Genomic DNA, 21,663 nt, shown 5'->3' on the forward strand with positions numbered 1-21,663 from the left:
AATAAATATGAATATAAAGAGTTCCGGGCTTCTCTGCAACAAAATGGTCCCATATTTTTGGTTTCAATAATTACCCCTAGTTTACAGGCATTTTTAAAATGAAACACCTTTCACAGTTGTGACCCTGGTCTAGAAAGGCGCTATATAAAGAGATTATTATCATATTAGTTATCATTTTTTATGAATAATTTCCCTTCTCTTTCACAGTTTAAGTCATTTCATTGAATTGTTATAAATAAAAAATAAAAAATTGTGCTGTACTGTGTGCCGAGTTGATAAATCCAATTGTGACTGAAAGGATGACAAAAGGCTCCACACTTGACTTGTCAGCCTCACTACATCAAGCAGGGCATCTTTATTGCATCACAATCCAGTAATCCACAGACCAGGATCACCTCCACAGTTAGACACTCGTGTGAACACACAAAGCTTTGTTATCTTTAGCCAACAATTGTAAAGCTTCGAGACGTCATCAAGACAAGTGGTTAGGCTTGTTGTTGTACCTCAGGTGACAGAGGAGTGCTAGCTGCTACACGCAAACTTTGACAGCTCGAGAGAAACATGTCAACATGCAGGTTCTCAAGTGTCACCTTCAGCGGCAGGTTTTGAGTGCAGGCCGTCTTTTGGATCCTTCAAAAGGGTCACTTAAATTCAATCACCATCTGCTTCACTCACAGGTGAGCGTGGGAATACTGCTGGATCAGCGTGGAGGGTGAGCCGAGGACAAACAGCCGAGCTTCAAATGTCGCGACAGCATTCGCTTCACTGTCCACCAGTAAACAAGTGGCCGCTGACACAGCAGCAACGAGATGAGATAAAGACATTGTGCAAAAACAGGTGGTTACATTTCCTGTAAGAACAGGATGACAATAAAAAAACAAAGAGAGAGAAATGTACATTCTCATATAAAAGGATGCTAAAAAGGAAAAGAGAAAAGTCGATCCTGTCGCAGGAGGAATCATGTTTTGGTTAGTGTCGTCCCTGTCACTGTTCCCTGCTGTGGCTGGGAATGTGGCGAGTGTTTCCACATAAAGACTGGAAGTCTTCATCGTCTCCTTCATTATTCTGCGGTCCAAGAGTGGGGAAGGGTCACGGAGTCGCTCCAGCACCTCGCACTAATTTGGTAAAGATCATAGTCCAGGCATGGAGGGTTGAGTCCCGGTCATGTGCTGCGACTCCCACACTAATGAGCCAGCTCTTTGGTATCACGCAACATTTGCCTTTTTGGAAACCTGAGGAGTGTCGGCCACAGTCACGTGTGCAGGAATGACGTCGGCTTAAAGCTCGCCTGTTTTTCTACCTCATGATTGTTCGAACGTGACTGATGACCTCACTCGACTGTTGCAATTAAAACATAATTCTTTGTGGAGCCTCATGTGGCCTCGGTAGAAATAAAGAAAAGTAACTGGAAGTAAGAATGTGGAAACCCACAGTTAGACAACATCTGCTTAAAACCTCATGTTCAGAATGTATTTCTGAGCACATTTAAACCCATAAACTTAAAGGAAAAGAGGAGGAAGGTTCTTCAAAAAGACCTCACCGCACATCGAAAGTTAAAAAAACAACACACACACACACACACACACACACACACGTCAGAACAGTCTTAACAGCCATTAATCCGAGGATGAGTGAGAGTTAATCTCAAGAGTGTCACTACTTTTGGATAGATTAGCTCATAAATGTCAACAGAAAGCTCATTAAAAACACATTCAGCAGAGTGGAAGCAGTGTCTGCAGGAGTGCGTTACACTCCGTAGTTGACTGCACTGAGAGCCGGTCGCTTCTTGCCTTTTATCTTCAAGGATCCGTAACGAGCCTGCACACAAAAACACCATTTTGTTGTTAGTTTGGAGGTGATCCGTCACCTTTCTTTGATCAACAACTTTTATCCGTCAGTCAATCTGTGAGCAAATAACTATTATCCATGTATAAATAAACATTTTCAGGAAATATTGTTTAATTTTAAATACATTTCTTAAACGATAAACAGTCCATCCATACATATATTCATAAAATAAATAATATTATATTGGGTAAAAGAAAATCTCAACATGTGCTTTATAGTAGATCATTAATTTCAACTTGGTTCAAACATTAAAAAGTATAGAATAAACAAGTAAGTCAGACCTCCTCAGATGTCACTAGTAGAAGAGATAGAAAACTACTGAACACAACCAATAATTAGTCCAGTTACAAACAAGAAAGTGTGAACATCTACGCACGTCCTTGCGAACTCTGGATCTTGTCATCTTGACACTCTGTGACCGTCTCAGGCCTTTCTGTGTGACAGCCTCGTCCTCAGAGTATATGGGCTCGGACTCGGCATCTGACGGATCGTCTTGGTCGTAGTAGTACTCTGAAAACAGATGAGAAAGAGAGTCAAACATTTTTACAACAAACAGAGTTGGTCTCAAACTATCTTAAAGGCCATAAGCGTAGTTTTCAAAATTGTCCTTTGTCTCCCCTGGTGTCAGAACTGCCATGTGTACATTTGTTAACAAAACAATATAAAGGCTTTTAATGGGTCAGTTTCTGGTTCTATCTGCCTGGTGACTTCAGGAAGTCTCTCAGTCCTTCATAAACATCTTGTCTGAGCCACTGTCGTAACAGTCTGGTGGTCACATGACAAGCACAGACTAGACAGACAAAGTTATGTATTTAAGAAAATGGTGAATATGATTCATCATTACAGAGAATATGAATAAAAAATGCATATCGTTAACAAGTTACACTTCCTTGTTCTAAGTTATATATTAAGATAAAATACCATCCACATGTGCCATTTTTACAGCAGCAAACAACAAACCCTCAGTCCCTGTTAGTTTCTGTAAATTGGGGTCAGACCGAAGTAATGCAGTCATGTGGCCAACAGGGGTCAGCAGAGAGCTATTTAAACTACGGCTTGATTCTTTAGCGTTTACTTTTCTGACCTCATCTTTTATCTTTGTGGTGCTTCTAATTGATCACAGGAGATGTATCGACCTTAGATTCACAGAAACAAGTGATTGTACGATGCTGCAGTATTTTCCTCCATCTTTGACACAAACATTCCAGTGAATACAATGTTCTTCCAGCGCTGCAGTGCAGCTCACGTTTCTCCTGCTAACATTTCTGTCACATCTGGAGTCTATAAAAGCAAACAGTCCTGCACTGGAGAGACGCCATCAGCTTTCCACTCCCAGAGGAAACGGACTGGGATGGCGCCAGTTGAACAGAAATAAGGAGTCAAAACATGGCTCTTGTGTTTGTTGGCCAAATGACGAACGGAGAACCTTTGCTAAGCAATGACGTGAAGAACACTTCGTGTGAGAATCATCTTTCCAGTTATCAAGGATATCAATACTGTCTGACCTTTTGGAAAATTTTAACTTGTCAATAGCAATGATGGAGGCCATTTAAAGCTTTAATGTGGCGGCCATCATGTTGATCGTCACTTAAGTGCAGATCATCATTTAAAATACTGCCAGGAAGTGGTTTTCACTTTCTAAAAGAGTCCATGTTATAGTCTCAATGGTTGAAGATGTGTGATGCAATTTAGATGTGTTTTTAATGGCTGAATTCCTTCTGTATAACATACACAATGAAAGACTTGACCAACAGGAACAGTGTGAAGTCAGGGCTTACCCACACTTACATTAGTGGAAAGTTCAAATATAAATATTCGATTCAAATAAAGTACACAAAGGAAACTTGTTTAGCAGCAGGGATACTATCTGTTGTTTGTGTAACACAGTCATCATGCCACAGTTCACGTGGAGTTGAGTGAATTAAAAACAGCAGCTTGTTAATCATTGACATCTGTCCTACAAGTCAAGGAGCCAAGAATCACATCAAGTACAGTCCATGTGTGTAAAAATAGAGCACAGGAGTGAGTAAACGCTCACATCTGTACAATATTGCTCTCCTGTCTATTCATGAAACCAACATTTAACTCCAGTGTTGAAAACAAGTTTTATTTAATGAGTTGATGCGAGTTGATTTAAGTGCGCCTTCAAAAGATTTTGGACCTCTATTGTACTCATCAGTATGTGTCCATTTGTACAAAACTCTTCTAATTTAAATATTTACATTAGAAACAGGTCTTAAGCCCCACTAACTTGGTTTTTCTGGAGATTAAATCTTGTTTACCGTAACCACGCACACTCTGCTGTGATTGGTCAAGCATCCATGTTTGTAATCATGCATCAGCTCCAACTTCAAGGGACTCGATGTTTAATGTACTTGCTTATAGTTTTAATACGTTATAGTGTAGTTCATCACACTAGCTGCAGTTTAGGCAGCGCAATGTACGTCAATGAACAAATTGTGTATAGTTTGATGAAGTCGTGTATAGCGTTAATGTTGCCTCATATAGTTTTAAGGTGGATGTGTATAGTTTCAATTTGGTTGTGTATAGTTTTAAGGTGGTTGTGTATAGTTTTAAAGTAGTTGTATATAGTTTTAAAGTAGTTCTATATAGTTTTAAGGTAGTTGTATATATAGTTTTAAGGTGGTTGTGTATAGTTTTAAGGTGGCTGTGTATAGTTTCAATTTGGTTGTGTATAGTTTTAAGGTGGTTGTGTATAGTTTTAAAGTAGTTGTATATAGTTTTAAAGTAGTTGTATATATAGTTTTAAGGTAGTTGTATATATAGTTTTAAGGTGGTTGTGTATAGTTTTAAGGTGGTTGTGTATAGTTTTAAGATGGTTGTGTATAGTTTTAAGGTAGTTGTATATAGTTTTAAGGTAGTTGTATATAGTTTTAAGGTAGTTGTGTATAGTTTTAAGGTGGTTGTGTATAGTTTTAAGGTGGTTGTGTATAGTTTTAAGGTGGTTGTGTATAGTTTTAAGGTAGTTGTATATACCTTTAAGGTGGTTGTATATAGTTTTAAGGTGGTTGTGTATAGTTTCAAGGTGGTTGTGTATAGTTTAAAGGTAATTGTGTATAGTTTTAAGGTAGTTGTATATAGCTTTAAGGTAGTTGTATATAGTTTTAAGGTGGTTGTGTATAGTTTTAAGGTGGCTGTGTATAGTTTTAAGGTGGTTGTATATAGTTTTAAGGTGGTTGTATATATTTTTAAGGTGGTAGTGTATAGTTTTTAAAAGTTAATGCAGTTAAGCATTGAAAAAAGATCTTCATTACACCTCAACGACGCCGTACAATGTTGTTGTAGTTACTGATCAATGGAAGATATGAGACTGAATCAAACACTGCTCAAGTCACAGATGTAGAGAAGAAAAGGGGTCGGCAGTGACTTCAGAACATAAAGCCTCCACACCTCTCATGAGTCGCCTGACTGAAGTATAATGAAGCTTAACAGCTTTGCGAGCCAGAACTTGGCACACAACACAGAATGATGTCAGTCTGAAGGTTGATGTCATGCTGCAAACATGCTGCCCCCTCTTTATGTTTCTTCATTTGTACGTGAATCATCATCTTAATCATTAACTTGTCGTTCATCGAGCCTCCTGCAGTGTCCAGAGAAGCTTGTAGTTTGGATGTACCACTGCATCACACAGTGAGAATACACAACTGTTTTCTGTCACTCTCTGTACTCTTCTTCCTTCCATCCATCACCTTTATCACATCTCTTCTCTCCATCATTCATCTGTGTGTCCTCCTCCCTTCTACAACCCCTAGAGCTCCCTTCCAATTTCTTTATCACCCACTGTGTGAGACCTAGAATGAGTTTCACAGAGAGAGAGAGAGAGAGAGAGAGGGTATGTTTTGCATTCTAACAGCATCCCACTCAGGCTCCTCTCATCTTCTCAGTCCACAAGGAAGTTTTTTTCTCCTCCCCTCAAACAGACACAACTGCTTTATGCTTTCACAGGATTTGTATGTCCACAAGTTCCTCATTAAACACAAGTGAGCCACGTTTCCTCTGGTTGACCTTAGGCATAAACATTCTGCCAGTAATGTGATTATCTAGAGACAAATATGCCACAATCCTTCTCGGACAAAAAATTAGAGAAACAATGAAAAACATTTTTCGGGCTGCATCGTTGAGGAGATACAGTAATGAAGCTGCAGTTCTCTGTATGAGTCATTGCAGGGACGGCAATTCATTGCTACGTTTTAATCCGTATATCAGAGTTATGCTGCTACTGAGCATTTCATCAGAGCTTCAAATGTCCATCCAAACTAAAAATAATATCGAGATGCCCTGAAAGTCGTAGGATAAACAGAGAAATATATATTTTCACCAAATTCAACGTGTCTTTTTATGCTGTTCATCAGTTAAATGATCCATGTAATCAAGTCAAGTGTTATGCATGATGATGTCGCCTCAAGCAGATGAACACAAACAGGTGGTGTGAAAATTCTTATGACATATATTATTGATATCATCTACCAGGCCCTCAATCAGATTTCTCTACACAATATTTTGGGCAGGAGTGAAATTATAGCTAATCTCTCAATATATTTCTCCTCATAAAATTTTTGTTTGATTTCCATGTGCCAGACATGTTTTTCTAGTGCTTGGTTTAGGACCAAAACTAGAGCCCATGACCAAAACCATGTTAATCAGCTTAGATCCAACAAAGCACTGGAAAGATGTTTGAATGATTATCCTCCACAAGTTTATACATTTTAATGTATTTTCGTCCAGTGCGGTCAAGTCATGCACAACTTGTGGGTTTGTCTGGCGTGTCTGGATAGCACTGATTGTAGTTTATTTACGACAACAAATGAAGTTCTTGGAGGGAGGAGGTTGATTCGTTGTGGCGACCCCTGAAGGGAGCAGCCGAAAGGAAAAGAACAAGAAATAAAGTACTTCAGTGTGATGACAACTACCATTATCATTACAACTACTAGTCATATTTGGATAACAAGTTATACTACAGTCTTTATCGCAAATGTATGTACTAAATGTGGAAACTATGTAAACAAAATAGAAAAACAGTTTAGTCCTCGAAAGTTTAGTCCTGTGTGTTATTTACATGTATATAGCAGATGGTCAATGAGCCCGAACACATTTATTTATAGAGTAATCATTATGTTATGAAGTATAGTTTGCTCGGCAGAGACATAGAAGTTCAGGATATGAAACATTGTTTACCTGATGCTTCATCACCTGCGGCGCTCTGAGACCTCCTGATGGCAGGGTTGGATGAGTGAGAACTGTACTGGTACAGCTGGTTCCCTGCTCTGTCATCCTGCTGACTGATCTGCGTCAGGTCGTGCATGCTCAAGCTACGCAGCTTTTCAGTGATGGCTCCCTGACCCTGTGACACACATACACACAGAAACGTCATTTAGACTTCCTCACATGAACGAGACCCCGTCCAACACACTGGCGGGGTTTGTTATGCCACTCAGCCAGAGAGACCTTTAACACAAGACCTCTTTGAGTTGGATGGTAATTCTATCGCAGTTATGAGGCAGAGAAAATATGATTTGGTTTCAAAAAATCGTCAACACACAAAAAAAATTCAAATCGGCTTCAGTTTTTCATGCCTAGTCATTATTTGTGCAGTTATTATGTTGCATCAAAATTCCCTCGTCATCAAACCAGGAAGTTCATGTTTAATGTCTTGAGCACAGTGCATTGTCCTCCAAGGTTTATTTTCTCATTAAAAAAATGATTATAAAACTGATTTTAACGGCAAGATGTGATCAAATGCAAGTAATTCCGTCACCTGCTGGCAGGAAGCATCCGTTTTTGGAACTTGTGTTTGACTCTTGACTCGTCTTTTGATATTTGTGTTATTTTTTAATAAAATCACATTTTTTAATTGAGTGTTGTATTGGCTTCTATATATATATATATATATATATATATATATATATATATATATGCAATTAGATTTAAACATCTATAAATCAATGACAGAGGTATGTTTTCACTTGTTTTTTCTTGTTTTTTTACAGCTGTTAAATCCCTTACTCATGAGACACACTTTATCTTTTTCCAAAATAAAAAAGTGGACTTTTGAACTTTATATGAAGTCTCAAATTACACAAATTTCAACCCAGGCTTTTAAACAGAGGCCTAGTTCTCTGCATTGAGTGGTTACAGGATTATGAAATGTGCAGGCACTGCACTTGTCCATTAAGGAGAAAAGGGTTGTTTTTAACAATTACAGTAAGAGATACAAATGCTATAGTGCTCAACAGCCAAAGAAACCGGTTTCTGATTTTCTGCCCCTACCTCACCCGGTAAGTATTGAGCTTACTGCCGTCTCTCAAATGATTGTTCAGAGCTCACGCAGTCGATTAATAGCTAAAGAGGTAAAGAAGGAAGTGCTGCCATCGGGTGATTTGTCCTGTCACTATTTGACTCACCACAAATAACTACAGTTTAGTACAATTTCCCACAGACAAGTTGGTGGCATGGGTTTTGGGGCAGCTTCAATGAGTTTGTTTGGAATCTAAAATTTAAAAAATCTGGTCACCCATTTGGAGGCAATACAACACTGCAATAGTAATACCGATCAGTGTCAGATTTCATTGACAAAGCCACATGGGGGCTGTATATAAAGAGTTTTCAGTAATAAGTGAAGTTGTACTCATAACTAAGCTAGTAGTAAACCGCACCTGCAAGACACCTGCCAAATCATTGACTGTTACTAAATGGTTACATGGTTCTTTCAGGAGGCTTCGGAACTTTGGCACATGACTGAACTTGAAAAAAAACTAAAGGAGAAACCATTCACATGCCCATTGCGAACCATTTCAGAAAGAAAAGTTCCAGATCACACACACATACTGTTGACATTTTCCCTTCATTTGGATCAACTGATGAATTTCACAAAGAACATACAAACTATAATGGTACAAACCACTACTTGATAAAAAATAATTAGTTTGTTGATCTATAGCAAAAGGTAACATTAATGAGATCACAAAATCCCATAGTTGGGAATGACGGTCAAGACAAAGTACAGAGGGATGCAGGATGACATGCAGGAATTACATGGGAGGTGGTTAGTTTTTATTGACAGAGCAAAATCATGGAATATTAACGTTTAAGCCATTTGCAGGGACTCTCCTTTATTAAAGGAGCCCAAAAATGCCTTGAAAAGAACAGAAAGAAAAGATGAAATAAATGTTGGCATGAAATGAAAAAAGGGGGTTGGTTTGTCCGTGCTGAAGTTTACCTCCTACAGCAGCCAGCTGAAGCACAGAAATCCTGAGGACAGAACGATGTCAGTACCCAGAGACAAAGAGAAAGTCATAAGAGGAGTTAGAAAGAGTGCAAGCAGGGAAATATTCACACATCACAACCACAACCTTGCCCGCAACCAAACTACCGTGTATCGTTATACAGTCACTGAGACGCTCAGACCAGCTGCAGAAGTCTGGATCAGAAGGGAAACTCCTCCCCTTTAAGAAAAAGGGATTCATGGGAAAATAGTGAAAGAAAATATTCACCACACCGCAGAACTGAGCTACCATTATCATAAGACCTTACAAAAACTGATTTGGTATTAAGCTCCATCATCCACTGTTAAGTAATGATGACCTTGATAATGCTAATGATCTCACGTCCCAACCTAAGCAAAGTGTAATCAAGGTGTTGGATAAAGAGAAGAACGCGGAGGAGATCCCTGGCAGATGCACTGAGGCAGATGACGAGGATGTGTCGTATAAATCACATCATTATTTACAACCACTATGTGGACATTTTTTTGTTTGTTTTTTATGCAGTGCAGACTTTTCCAGGTACAGCTTTGGTTTAAAAGAAAACAGCACTCTTTATTGATGATCTAATAACAAAAATAATGCATATTACTCAAATATGTTTTCATTAGCAAGTCAAACCACATTATTTGCAGCAAGTTGATAACACCCCAGAATACCTGGCCTCCACTTTGGTGGAGAGATTTCTGATGCTCAAGAATACATCCAAGCAGTGAAGAATTAGAGGCATAATTCGGGATTCTTTTCTATGCTCAACAAAATCATGCAACTTTGGTCAAACCAATCCATTCACACAAGTAGTAACTAAGCCACATGGTAGTAGAAAGAGCCACACAATCAGTGTAACAGCAGTAAAAAGTAACTTCCAGACTTCACTTAATCAAACCATCCATTGGTGAGACTTTTGATCATCCTGACACAAGGATGCTTCTAAATCTTTCAATGGTAGGAAACGACTTGCATACATAATGAACATCTTCGTGATAAATCACTGGACACTTGCCTTGACAGCAGCTGTGACCGCTGCAGTGGCTGCAATGCTCAGTCCTTGTTTGCCAAAATTCACCATGGTCTCGTAGCTCCTCTCCTTGGCTTGGACAATGTAATCGTCTATTTCCTTGTGGGGGAGAAGAGATTGCATGTCACTCACACAGTCACGCACTCAGACTGAATATGTTCAGAGGCAGAGCCAATAGCTGATGGATGATGTAAGGTGAGTCTAACCCGCTCTCTGGAGGACAGCAGTGGGTGCAGGCACTTCCTGTAAATGAGACTTGCTCCTCTTGTGTATGGTGACAGCAGCCAGATCACAAAGGCTATTTTTATCTCGTAGTACAGAGGAAACCTAGACAAAGACAAAGCATCACAGCTTTAATGCATCTGCCAATAGGGATTTAGGGCTAAAAACAGAAGAGCAACCATGCAATGCAACAATACGACATATTGTGATATATTGTGATAGTGTAAGAATAAGTTTATATTTGTAATATTGCCTGAAAACTTTAATCTTGTGTTAAAGAATCTACAGACCCCATAGCTCTTGGTGAAGTTGTAACTGCTTTCATTTTGAAAACAAAATATGTCCAAACATCAGCTTTAAAAGCTGTTAGAGTCAACTGTATCCTCTTGTTCTCAGTCATCGAGAGGATCTTGCAGAATTTATCAAGGTATAGGTATTTTCCAACACCCCTAGTCATAATAGTACACTGATTAATGTTTTTATTGTGGGTATATTATTAGACTCCAATGTTTATCAATAACTTGTATATTGTTGTGTTCATGTCAGACTCATGTAACAGATTAAAATGATTACTGTGAACCGATAGTAGCCTTCAGTAAATGTTGTTTTTGTTTGGTTTTTGTTTGTGTTGGCATCCTCTTAATTAAAAATATTCTTTGGTTGACAACGAAGATGAGGAGTGAGTGATATATTTTTGCTACTGACAAGGAGCGTAAATCAACACAGTCATAAAAGTATAATTCATTTAGACATGCAATTTCAAGGGTGTAACAGATGCTCACCAAGCCAGTGTCAGATCGGTAATGGTTTCTGCCACAGTGTAGAGGGCAAACACGATCCAGTACATCATCCACCTTACCTAAAATAAAGAAAGCAATGCATTTAGAAAATAAATATCTAGGATCTGTAATTTCTCCAAATCCAGCTTTGTGGCAAGTAATGTGAAATGCTTTGATAGAACACATTCATAAGATGATATATACAGTGTGTGTGTGTGTGTGTATATATATATATATATATATATATATATATATATATATATATATACACATTATTTTAAATTCAAATAGTTTAATTGGAACTCTATTGTACTCATCAGTGCAAGTCCGTTTGCACAAAACTGAAATCTCTGTTACCCCAACCACATCCACTCTGCCGTGATAGGTCAATTAAGAGCATCATCAATCCAGGAAGTCTCCACCTTCAAGGGACTCGTTGTATAAACAAGAGGGGAGTGATAACAGCTGGCTGGAGGATGAGTGAAGACTTTACGTCATAACGTGCACCGAAAAGTTGGGTTTTGACATTAGTTGCCCTTAAAAACTAATTACTTACTGAAATAACAAAATTATATTAAATTTATAGATTCTTATATTATATTCTCAAAGTAGAGGATGAGGATACATTTAAGGGCATACGTGTAAAAGAACAAGATACAAAAGTATACATAAGTAGATATTTAACAAAACTTATTTTTACTATTTAATTATAACATCCTCTAATGTCCGGCCAGACCTCTTTAAATTGCAGCACACAAACTATGCCAAGAATTCGTCGACCCTCGTTTCTTCTTCTGGGTTGAATAATCTTGTTTTTCTCAGAAGTTAAAGGGATGGGCCCCTCACACTCATTTAAATTGGGTGGTGAGTGCTAAGACACGGTCACAAGGCAGACATGGGTGTGACTGTGAGCTTGATCCTGACCAATGGCGTCTACTGCATGACTGAACATACTGACAATAACTAACGAAATGTGCAAGACAGACTCAGAGTATGTCTTTTTAACCGTTACAGCTGGCTAGTTAATGTGACCTCATAATGAACCCTCAATAATACTTTCTCACACAAAGGCTCGGGGGAATGAGAAATTGAAACAGGCGAGAGTGAAACCTACAAGCAGACAGACATAAAAGAAGTTTAATTTATTTTCTAAATCTTCCACCATCCCCTCACATCCTGCTTCTAAGTCATCTACCTTTCATCTTCTACCTTGTTCCCGTCTTTGTCTCCGTCTATCCTAACAAACACTTTCTTCTCTTACCGTCCTCCTTCATCTCATCAGCCAGTAGGATATTAAGATGTGACCTCTGTGAAATATACTACAGCCATTTGCCTTCCAGAGACAAAGCAGACATTTACTGGCTCCCTCTTTGAATAATTGCCTTCCATTAAGAGAGAGGAAGAAGAAACACCTGGCATCAGCTCTTCAGACACAGGCTATAAATAACTAGCAATCTTGACTGGGACTCTCTTGGGTCATCCATACCTGATTCATCCGTTACATTTGTATGCAAGAGTATTTTCACAGACACCTTGAATAGCCTGTTCAATAACATTACAAGACTAGGAATAATAATACATAAAGGGCTCATGACACGTTTGACATCTTATGTACAAACATGTTCCAGTCTCTTCTAAATGTGTCAATTATCATCAATACACTCTTTCACTCAAGTCCTCTGGCTCTTTCAGTTATTAGTCATTGATTTTGTTTATTACTCTCCGGCTCTTTTCAAACAGTCCACTCCCTTTTCATTCCTTTTTTTCTTTTTTCAGGTCTATCAATATCCCACTCCATTGCTCATGCAGACAACACAGGAGCTGAGTGTCCATTTGGTAATAAGAACAGGCTTATATGTTCATAGATGCAATCGGAAGACCAGTCAACCAGTCTGCATTTCTTTGCCGATACAAAACCTGAACTGTGTGATAATCTCTGTATGGGTTATCAGGTAGTGGAACACTGAGGTTAAATTTAATACATTCAGTAATTTTTTACTCATGTATCTGTTAGATTCATCAGAACTCAATTTATGGTGTACGTCATATGATATCATTCTATACTTTTGGAGAGATCCAAAACATAAAAGCGATTCATACATTAAATCTTGTTGACAACTTTATATGACCACCATTAGAGCATGACAGATTAATTTACATGTAAATTAATGAGAAGTAGCAACACTCAACATTGAGCAGATTGCTGTAACCACATTTCTATGCAACTTCCATTGCCAAATACCACATATGCATTTGTTTACAAAACAAGAGAAAGCTTCTTTAACATTTTGTCTCCCTGTTAAATGCAAAAAGGACTCCCAATACTTCAGCCATATAGAAACAGTCTCCCATCCACTACTCTAAAACAGTCTTTTTGGTCATGTGGACACGCGTAAACTCTGTAGACAGTTGCATACTGAAGTTCATTGATGAGTAATGGAGGGTTGCACAGCGCAAGTCATGGCTGTTTAAACTTATCATATTTGACAAGTTGCTGGGAATTATCATATTGTAACATGTGGCTGCTTTCAAATAACGTTTGATTTATGGTTAGAATGTAATTGAGAAATTCCCAAAAAATAGAAGGAGTCTCATGGAATCTCAGAACAATATTGGGTAAACTTGCTCTACCTTTGCATTCGTCAACCTTGGCGCACAGTCTTACAAACCTATATAAACTAAACTCAACAGTGTGACACACTTTTTCCTTTAACTTAGCCCCCTGATAAAAGAAAATCACAATCTTATCTGAAAGTATTGTTTTGCTTGCAAACGGAGTAGGACGCAATTAAGTAATTTCTGATTCCGCACTTACAACCCCAAGCCGAAAGTGGCTATAGCATCCAGTCCTACACCTACTATACTACAATACTACTACCAATGGATTGCATTATGCACTCTGATAAATAAGCTTTGCCTTTGTCAAAAAAGAGTTACCCACAACATTTAAATGACCTCCCAAGCCATGTCTTTGTTTAAAACTGTGTGTAAAAGAATAAATTGTAAAATTTACAAGTTTTCATTTTAAAGGGGGGCAATAGCGAGAGATTTAGGCCTTTAAAAACATTACATATACTTTAAAAAACCTAATGCGGCAAAAAAAGAACACCAATGGAATTGGATTTTACCTTCCTTTAAAAGAAATGATTGTATGTTCACAGCCATGTATAAAAGAAAATGTTGCTCTTACATATTCCTTGACGTTTTTGGTTTTGACAGCCTTGTAAGAGTAGTATGCTGGATACAGGGTCCCAAACACCAGCCTGTAGGAGAAAACACAAATCCAGTAAGTCATAATAGTTCAAAAATAAACATTTGAAAGAAACAAAACGCTGGTGCCAGTAGCATGCCAGTGCATACAATTAAATTCTGGCCAAAGCTGTAAACCCGATGTTATCCAAGATTTCCCAACTCTACATTTAAAACTCCATCTATTCTCGCAAGACAACTCATAACAAATACCCTGAAGTCATGGAGACAATGACTCAAGGTTCCGCCGTGCATCTGTGGCTGGAAGATTAAAGTTTAGTTTTGGATCTGGGTCCACTCCTGTCTCGAATAAATACTTTTTTGCATCTCTTTGTGGTACCAAAGGATATTTTCAATTCTGATATACCCTTTAAATGGAATAAACTTTTTATGTCATGATACCTCAAAATTAAAAAGTGATTCCATTTCAGAGAAAGTTTTTTTTGTGAATTAAACTAGAAGAGTGTTGAATGGATTATATAAATTGGGTAAAACAAAAAGTGATTTTGGTTTTTGTAGTTTCATTTTTTAGAGGGTTTTTGCCTTCACATTGATAAGTAGCAAAACAACCTTAAACTGGACAAACAAAAACACACTTAAAGAAATTTCTAAATTGTATCAAAAGGGGACACCGTTTATTAAACATATGTGTAGTTGGTCCAATGGTACAATCAAACTATACAACAGACCGTGTTTTTAAATTCAAAGAAGGGGCACTCGAGGTCCACTTAAAATGTCCAACAGTTTATCTTGGGTTGGTAGTCAATAAATTATTTCAGATTCAGTGTCTTGACCAGGAGTTTGTACATATGTGGGTAGTTTTTAGAAATATTTTAAATGGAGGAATCAAGAAGGCTCACTTTACATTTTAAATAGTGTCACAGCAACAACAACAACACAAGTGAAGTTAAAAACACTTTAAACAGGTTCTACTTGTTGAGGTATGAGGATCACAAGCTTCAGCGCAAAAGTGAGAAGGGTTAAATATAGGTTATTTGCAGAGAGAAAGGAGCTCAACATTGTATTATGCGTGTCTGAACCGCACAAAGTACATGTATATAAATCATCGAACATGGACTGTGATTAAAAACTACCACAGACATCATCTCAAGAAAAACCTGAATGGCATGTTCACAAGTGTGCAAGATTTTCACAAAATGTTCTTGAAAGCAGTTTGGTGTGATGGAGGGCCCCTTTCTCATACACAAAATGATTATCGCTCCAATTTCCCTCTTCCTGTTTCAACACCCCCTATCCACCTCTTATCCCGGTCTTTACATGCAGCTGACAAAATAGCACTGTTGCTTTTAGATGGGCCTTGAATCTGTGGGCTGCAGGTCAATTTCCCTTGTTTCCTGACACTGTACACCAGCAGAACCCAGAGGGAGGGAGGAAAATGAAACAACCGAAAGACAGAGAAAGGGAAATCCACAAGCTAAAAAGGTAAGCTGGTCTGGAGAACAACAAAAACTATAGATTTGAGCGCCCACGTATAGGACTGGGTTCAGGATTAAGTATTTGAATAAACTACACGACTGTTGACAGAATTGTTTTAAAAGAAAATGAGTGTATATCCCAAAGGATTTCTTATGGAGAAATATCCGCCCGGGACAGTTTACTTTGTTCGGAACCAAACTCATCACATATGCCATGAGTGACAGCAGCTCTTACAAATAGTAAATATTTTTTCATTCATGTTTTTTTAATGTAATAAACACAGGAGAGATAGTAATTTAATCAACATTGGACTGAGTAAATGTTCACTTTAATATTTCACTACATGACCACTACACTACATTTAGGCTGTATCTTTGACCTCATTCGGCATTGCCGTTGGGATTTTCCCCAGACCACCTTAAGAAGGCACCATTATTTGTAAATATTCACTTCAATAAATGCTTCTTCTAATTCACACCTACAATACGAACAAATAAGGGAAACGATAAACACGAAACAAACCAAGCATATGAACAAGGGTCCTAAACTTAAGGCATGGTTAAGTAGCTACTTAAAACAAGCAACTAATGACTCCAGACTCTCCCCCAAAAAATCTTGGAACAAATTCAAATCCAATAAAAAAGGATTTACTTATTCTTTTAATACAGAATAAGTAAATCTGGAAGAAAATCAGTGAGAACAGATAAAAATGTGGGTGAAATTACAAAATGAAAGACTATTCGTTGACATATAAATGCTAATATTTCTTCTAAACCGTTGCATGTGAACCAACACTGTCCATGTTTTGGTGAACACTGTACTGGACTGGTAATCATTCCATGAAACCAAATCATCCATTTTAATTGACAGCTTTATCAAATGACATCTCTAAGTGCTACGGCTCGATGGTCGGCCCTTATGACAAAGAAAGTGACTCATTGTTTAAAGAGATCAAAACGCAGGAGCTGACGAAACAGTGTGTCATACTAAAGTAATAAAAAAAACAATGTCAGAGCAAAACATACAAAGTAGCCATGGACGGAAAGTGGCTTTTGGTGCGAGTCACCAGTAAGAGGCGCAGTGATGGTTGTCACAAACCATGACCGCTTTGGATGCAAGTCCAGGGATATTTTATAGTAGAGATAACCAAGCTTTCTACTTTCATAATATTTTTATTCCAATTGATAGAGAGACGATGAGACCAACAAGTGAAAGACTCATGAAGGCTCAGAGATTAGGAAATACATTTACTCTAACAATAAGATTTAGGTTGAAAATATTATCTTAAAATCCACATCCTTTGATTTTAAAGTCCTGGATCTGCTGAAGGAGCATTCAACCACTCCCGTCAACCATCCCCAACACATTCCAATCCACCATTACAGGTTATACAACAGTCGCTCCTAGATACAAACAACAAAGACAAACCTCATGGGTCTGACTCACACAAACAATGATAAAAATATGACGTATATCTACATCGATTTATTGGATAGGTCTTTTATAACTTCAAACTGACGGATGAGAAATAATGAGAAACAATTGAAAACAACAGTTAAGATCTTCCAACCCACATCTGTGAAATGGTAATGTATTGCTTAGTGTGTGTCATCTTATTTCATTTTTTTTTATTCTGTACTGCCACCACAAAACAAGCATGATTCTAAATGCTTGAGAAGTTTCATTACACCAGCATGCCCTGTGATACCATGACTGAAATTAAAGTCGTCTTCAAAAACAATGGTGATCTTTGTTATGAAGTTTAACTTTGATAGAGAAACACTGGAGGAAATCATAAGAACACAGTGTCATGGAGCACTATTTATAAAAGGTATCTTAGGTTGCTGCCAGGTTAAACCTGAAAGGGATGGTGAACAATGACGACAGATGTACCAGGAACTGTGAGGTGAAGGACAAGTAGAGACATGAACAACAGCTTCAGCCACACCAGACATTATCACTGCTGACTCACCTGCTTCATACAAGCATGCATGAGCTGATAAACAACACTTCAGCTCAACCCCCAACCATTTCAAACACTATCAGCCCAATAATGTGGGAATATAAAATACATTTTCAACCACCACGACGTCGTTATTCTATCAGTCAGACTCGTACATAGAGAAAGTTACATTCTCATCTTGACAGCGATGCTTAAATACGTGGTGGCGTTAGCATTAGATGCTAGCAAAGCTAACGGCAGTATTTCCACTATTTCGGGTCCGTGGATAGTTTTAGTTCACACTTGACACTCGCATTACTTACACAACACTTCTAGAAATCATCCAGGACACCATGTTTTCTGTCTTTGTTGACTGGGTGAGGTGTGGAGGAAAAACCCCGGCGGCGTCGCTAATGGCTTGAGGAACTTCTTCAGCCCGAACTTCTAGATGGTTTGGAACTCCTCACAAGAAGCTCATGGTCTGAACGCGACGGTGGTCTATTCAACCATCTCTAAATAAAAAAAGAAAAAAGGATCGCCTTGGTTGGTATAAATATCCGGACGGTTAGCAGTGTTTCCTTCTTCGCTCTCCACTGCTGTAGTTACTACCAGCCCGTCTTCAAAGTCACACTCTGACGTCACCAAGATCCTCGGGTTCCCATTGGCTGTCGCAGCGAGTCGTGCCCGCTTCAAACCTCGCTACCTGGGCTGGGTTTGGTGACTCAGTCCTGGAACACCATGAACTAGAATCCTTTAAACAGACAGTAGGCATAGAATCTTAACAGAAATAGTAAACTTGATGGAAAACAACTACAAATTCCACATAAAAGTTGATCTCCAATGTGTCATTTTTTATGTACTTATCCGAGCTGCAGGTTAGAAACTCTTGCTTTACATTTCATTGGGATAAGTCATGAACCTCCATCTAAATCAGAGCAAGGGCAATAACATTTCCTCAGGGGCCACATTATTTACTGTTATTTTTTGTGAGGAACCATCAAGCCAAAAGAGCCAAAATATAATCGGACATCTTTTAAACCAAAACATGCAAAGAACAGAAACAAGATCAACATAAAATAAACATAAATATGACAATGAAAAATATACTAAACTTTTTGTGAGGGGTAAGGAATATTTACAAAAGCACATTAAAAAAAGAGGGAAAAGTAAAAGAACTTAAGGAGGAAATATTTTCTACTGTTTCAATTGAAAACATTTCTACTTTAACATCATGGGGGCCAGATAAATACAGTCCAAGGGCTGTACTTGGCCCCTGGGACTGGCACTTTACCCATGTCTGATCTAAAGGTTTCTAAACAGCCACCGCACTTGATAACTTAAATGAATGGATTCCATTATTAACTATTGCCATTTATATAAGTATTGTTGTTATGGTTGTTATTATTAATAACTAAGCCACTACCTTAACCTCTGCATCTATAAAGGCCTGAAAACTTTTTTATTTAAAAATTGGTGTTAACTTTTCTCTTTTACCTGTTTTCAACTCTCCTGTAGCACTTTGAGGATATATTAATATGTATTATTATTATTATCAACAAGGTTAATAAAATAAATAGTAAGAAAGTATTTTTCATTCCACTAATACTTATCAATTCTTATTATAATTAATAAGCATTAAGTATATTATTATTACTCTTTAAAAATCACAATGTATGCCCTTGGTGGCATAAACTGTATCACCCCACTGGTTTTGAAAAAGAAACAAAGTAAATCAATGAATCAGAGGATGGATCATATCCTTGCTTTCGCAGCTAGTCCATAAAACTTCACTTCAAAGTTTGAAGATAAGAATTTAGATTCTGTAAATCTGGAACTCAATAACAACCACATGGGTTTAGTGGACCTGGAGAAGACATTTGACCTACAGTCCTTTTTGGGGTTCGCCGGCAATATGCGGTACCAAACTCGTACAAAATTTGGGTCCACATTTTTGGTAATAAGTTATATTACTTTTCTGCGAGGGTTTAATTCCATCAAGACTGTCTTTTATCAGAGGTCCTTTAAAAAAAAAAAAAGATAATAGGGATTCATGCCTGAGGTGGGGCATACGTGTCTTGTTATATTACTGTATTTTTATGTCTTAGAAATGGCTCGTCCTGCTGGAGGTTGGGTTTTTGGTAAATGGCAATGGTTTTGTAGAGGGTGCCATGTATAGCTGTATCACAATATGAAATAATAACTTTCAACAACCTTTATGTTTTTTAGTATACTCTGGCATAGTGTTAAACCCTTTGGCGATTAGTGATGAAACAGTACATACCAATTTTATATTCCTCCGCTCTAAAAAACACCAGTCGTGCTTAAGGGTTGCAGGAAACTTTTTTTTTTGGTGTATTAAGGTATATATGCTTGTGGGAATTCTGATTATTGCAAGCCGAAGAAAGAAAGAAGAATCTGTAGTTAGGTACATTCAAAGTCTGCGAAAATCCAACAAAATATTTTAAAGTAATCTGTTTTGACAAGAATCTGTTATGATAAGGCTATAAGGTCACTCAGTGGTCATGCTGAATGCTGCACATATTTTTCTTGTGTTTCAATCAAGAATAGTTGTTGTTATTATGTACTTGTGCCATGTTTTTTTTACTCTTAAAATGAAGAATTTGATTGTCTCTTGATTTTTTAAATCATTCTATGTTTGAATGTATTGCTGGTAGATCCATCATTGAAAACCTTGGAAAGAATATGTTTGGGTTTCCATTCATCATATCTGTTTAGTCTATTGACAAGCTGTTGTGTCAAGTAAAAGTGTGTTTGCTTTGTAGACTAGCTTCACAGTTTAATGCTAAGTTTGCACCTGAAGATAAAGAATGAAGATGGAGAAAGAAGTGTGACAATATAGAGGCATTATCCTATACAGTGCATTGTTTAGCTGCGAAGATTGGTTAAGAAAATATATATGTTAAACTAGTTTATTTAACAGATGGTTTTAATTAAAGTGTTTAGTGGTTTTTTCACTAGTTAAGTGTAAGGTATTCCTGCTTGGTTATAAGACTGGTATGTGATTCAAAGCTTTTTTGTTTTAGTGCTTTTTGTCAAGGATACTTAATACATTATACACAGATATTACTAACCTATGTTTAAACAATACAGACTCTATATTTATCCATTGCAAAGTGCACATAGTTAGTTTTCCATTTTTTTTAAAACATTTATTTTGCGGATAGGTGATTTTGTGTTTGGACATTAATAAGTAGCCACATACACCACATAAGGTCATGGTCAGGTGCAAAGTGTGTGACTTAGCATTAAAGTAAACCACAATCTTAATCCGTTTTCTTAGAAGCAAAACTGTTTCCAATGTTGCCTCGGCTTAAATACCTGCAGGTTATTTAATGCATTAAACAGATCTTAAAATACTGAATAAAATATGATTCTTTACACATGGCTTTAACATTCATTTTGTAATATCTGATCCATATCATCTCTAACCACATTAAAATCCGCTTCTGATGTGGTCACAGTTGCAAGCACAACATAACTTCCTTCTGCTTCTGTCTACAGACTTAGGAAATACTCCTTGTTTTGTACAAATATTTGTCATTTTTCGTTCTTCATTTTTGAGTCTGTCATCGTTATGTGTTTAGTTAATTCTGATTGATAAATCTGACATTTGTATGCAGTTGTTGAGAGTGAATATTAAACATTCATATAACACTCATATATATCGGTAGTTTTTTCCATTTGCAAATACATTAATTGATATAAGGATGGGTATAGGCACAAAAAGTGAGTCTTGATGCACAGCATACCTGCTATTAGACGTGATTTCATCCATACTGGTTTTCCATATATGACACTTGGCAGACGTGGGCCCATCTGTGAGGTCCAACATGCCTTTCTCCTCTGTGGCTGTTAGTGTGTCTGCAT

At 37.6% G+C, this 21,663-nt stretch overlaps 1 protein-coding gene across 2 annotated transcripts; it reads right to left on the minus strand.

Moving 5' to 3' along the window:
* Positions 1 to 318: 318 nt before the first annotated feature.
* Positions 319 to 18,392, minus strand: reep3b (receptor accessory protein 3b). Of its 2 annotated transcripts, none has more exons than XM_087792720.1 (8): positions 18,099 to 18,392; positions 14,338 to 14,410; positions 11,151 to 11,227; positions 10,353 to 10,473; positions 10,132 to 10,245; positions 7,045 to 7,210; positions 2,225 to 2,358; positions 319 to 1,818 (listed from the first exon to the last, which is right to left on the minus strand). In XM_087792720.1, exons 1-8 carry the CDS (start codon positions 18,128 to 18,130, stop codon positions 1,747 to 1,749), a joined length of 789 nt encoding a protein of 262 aa, XP_087648846.1. In that variant the 5' UTR covers positions 18,131 to 18,392; the 3' UTR covers positions 319 to 1,746. The 2 variants fall into 2 exon arrangements, with proteins under 2 accessions (XP_087648846.1, XP_087648847.1); XM_087792721.1 differs by having other exon boundaries at positions 7,045 to 7,204; positions 10,126 to 10,245.
* Positions 18,393 to 21,663: the final 3,271 nt, after the last annotated feature.

Source organism: Callionymus lyra, chromosome 6 (assembly GCF_982586985.1).
Source record: "Callionymus lyra chromosome 6, fCalLyr1.hap1.1, whole genome shotgun sequence".
NCBI classification, from domain to species: Eukaryota; Metazoa; Chordata; class Actinopteri; order Syngnathiformes; family Callionymidae; genus Callionymus; species Callionymus lyra.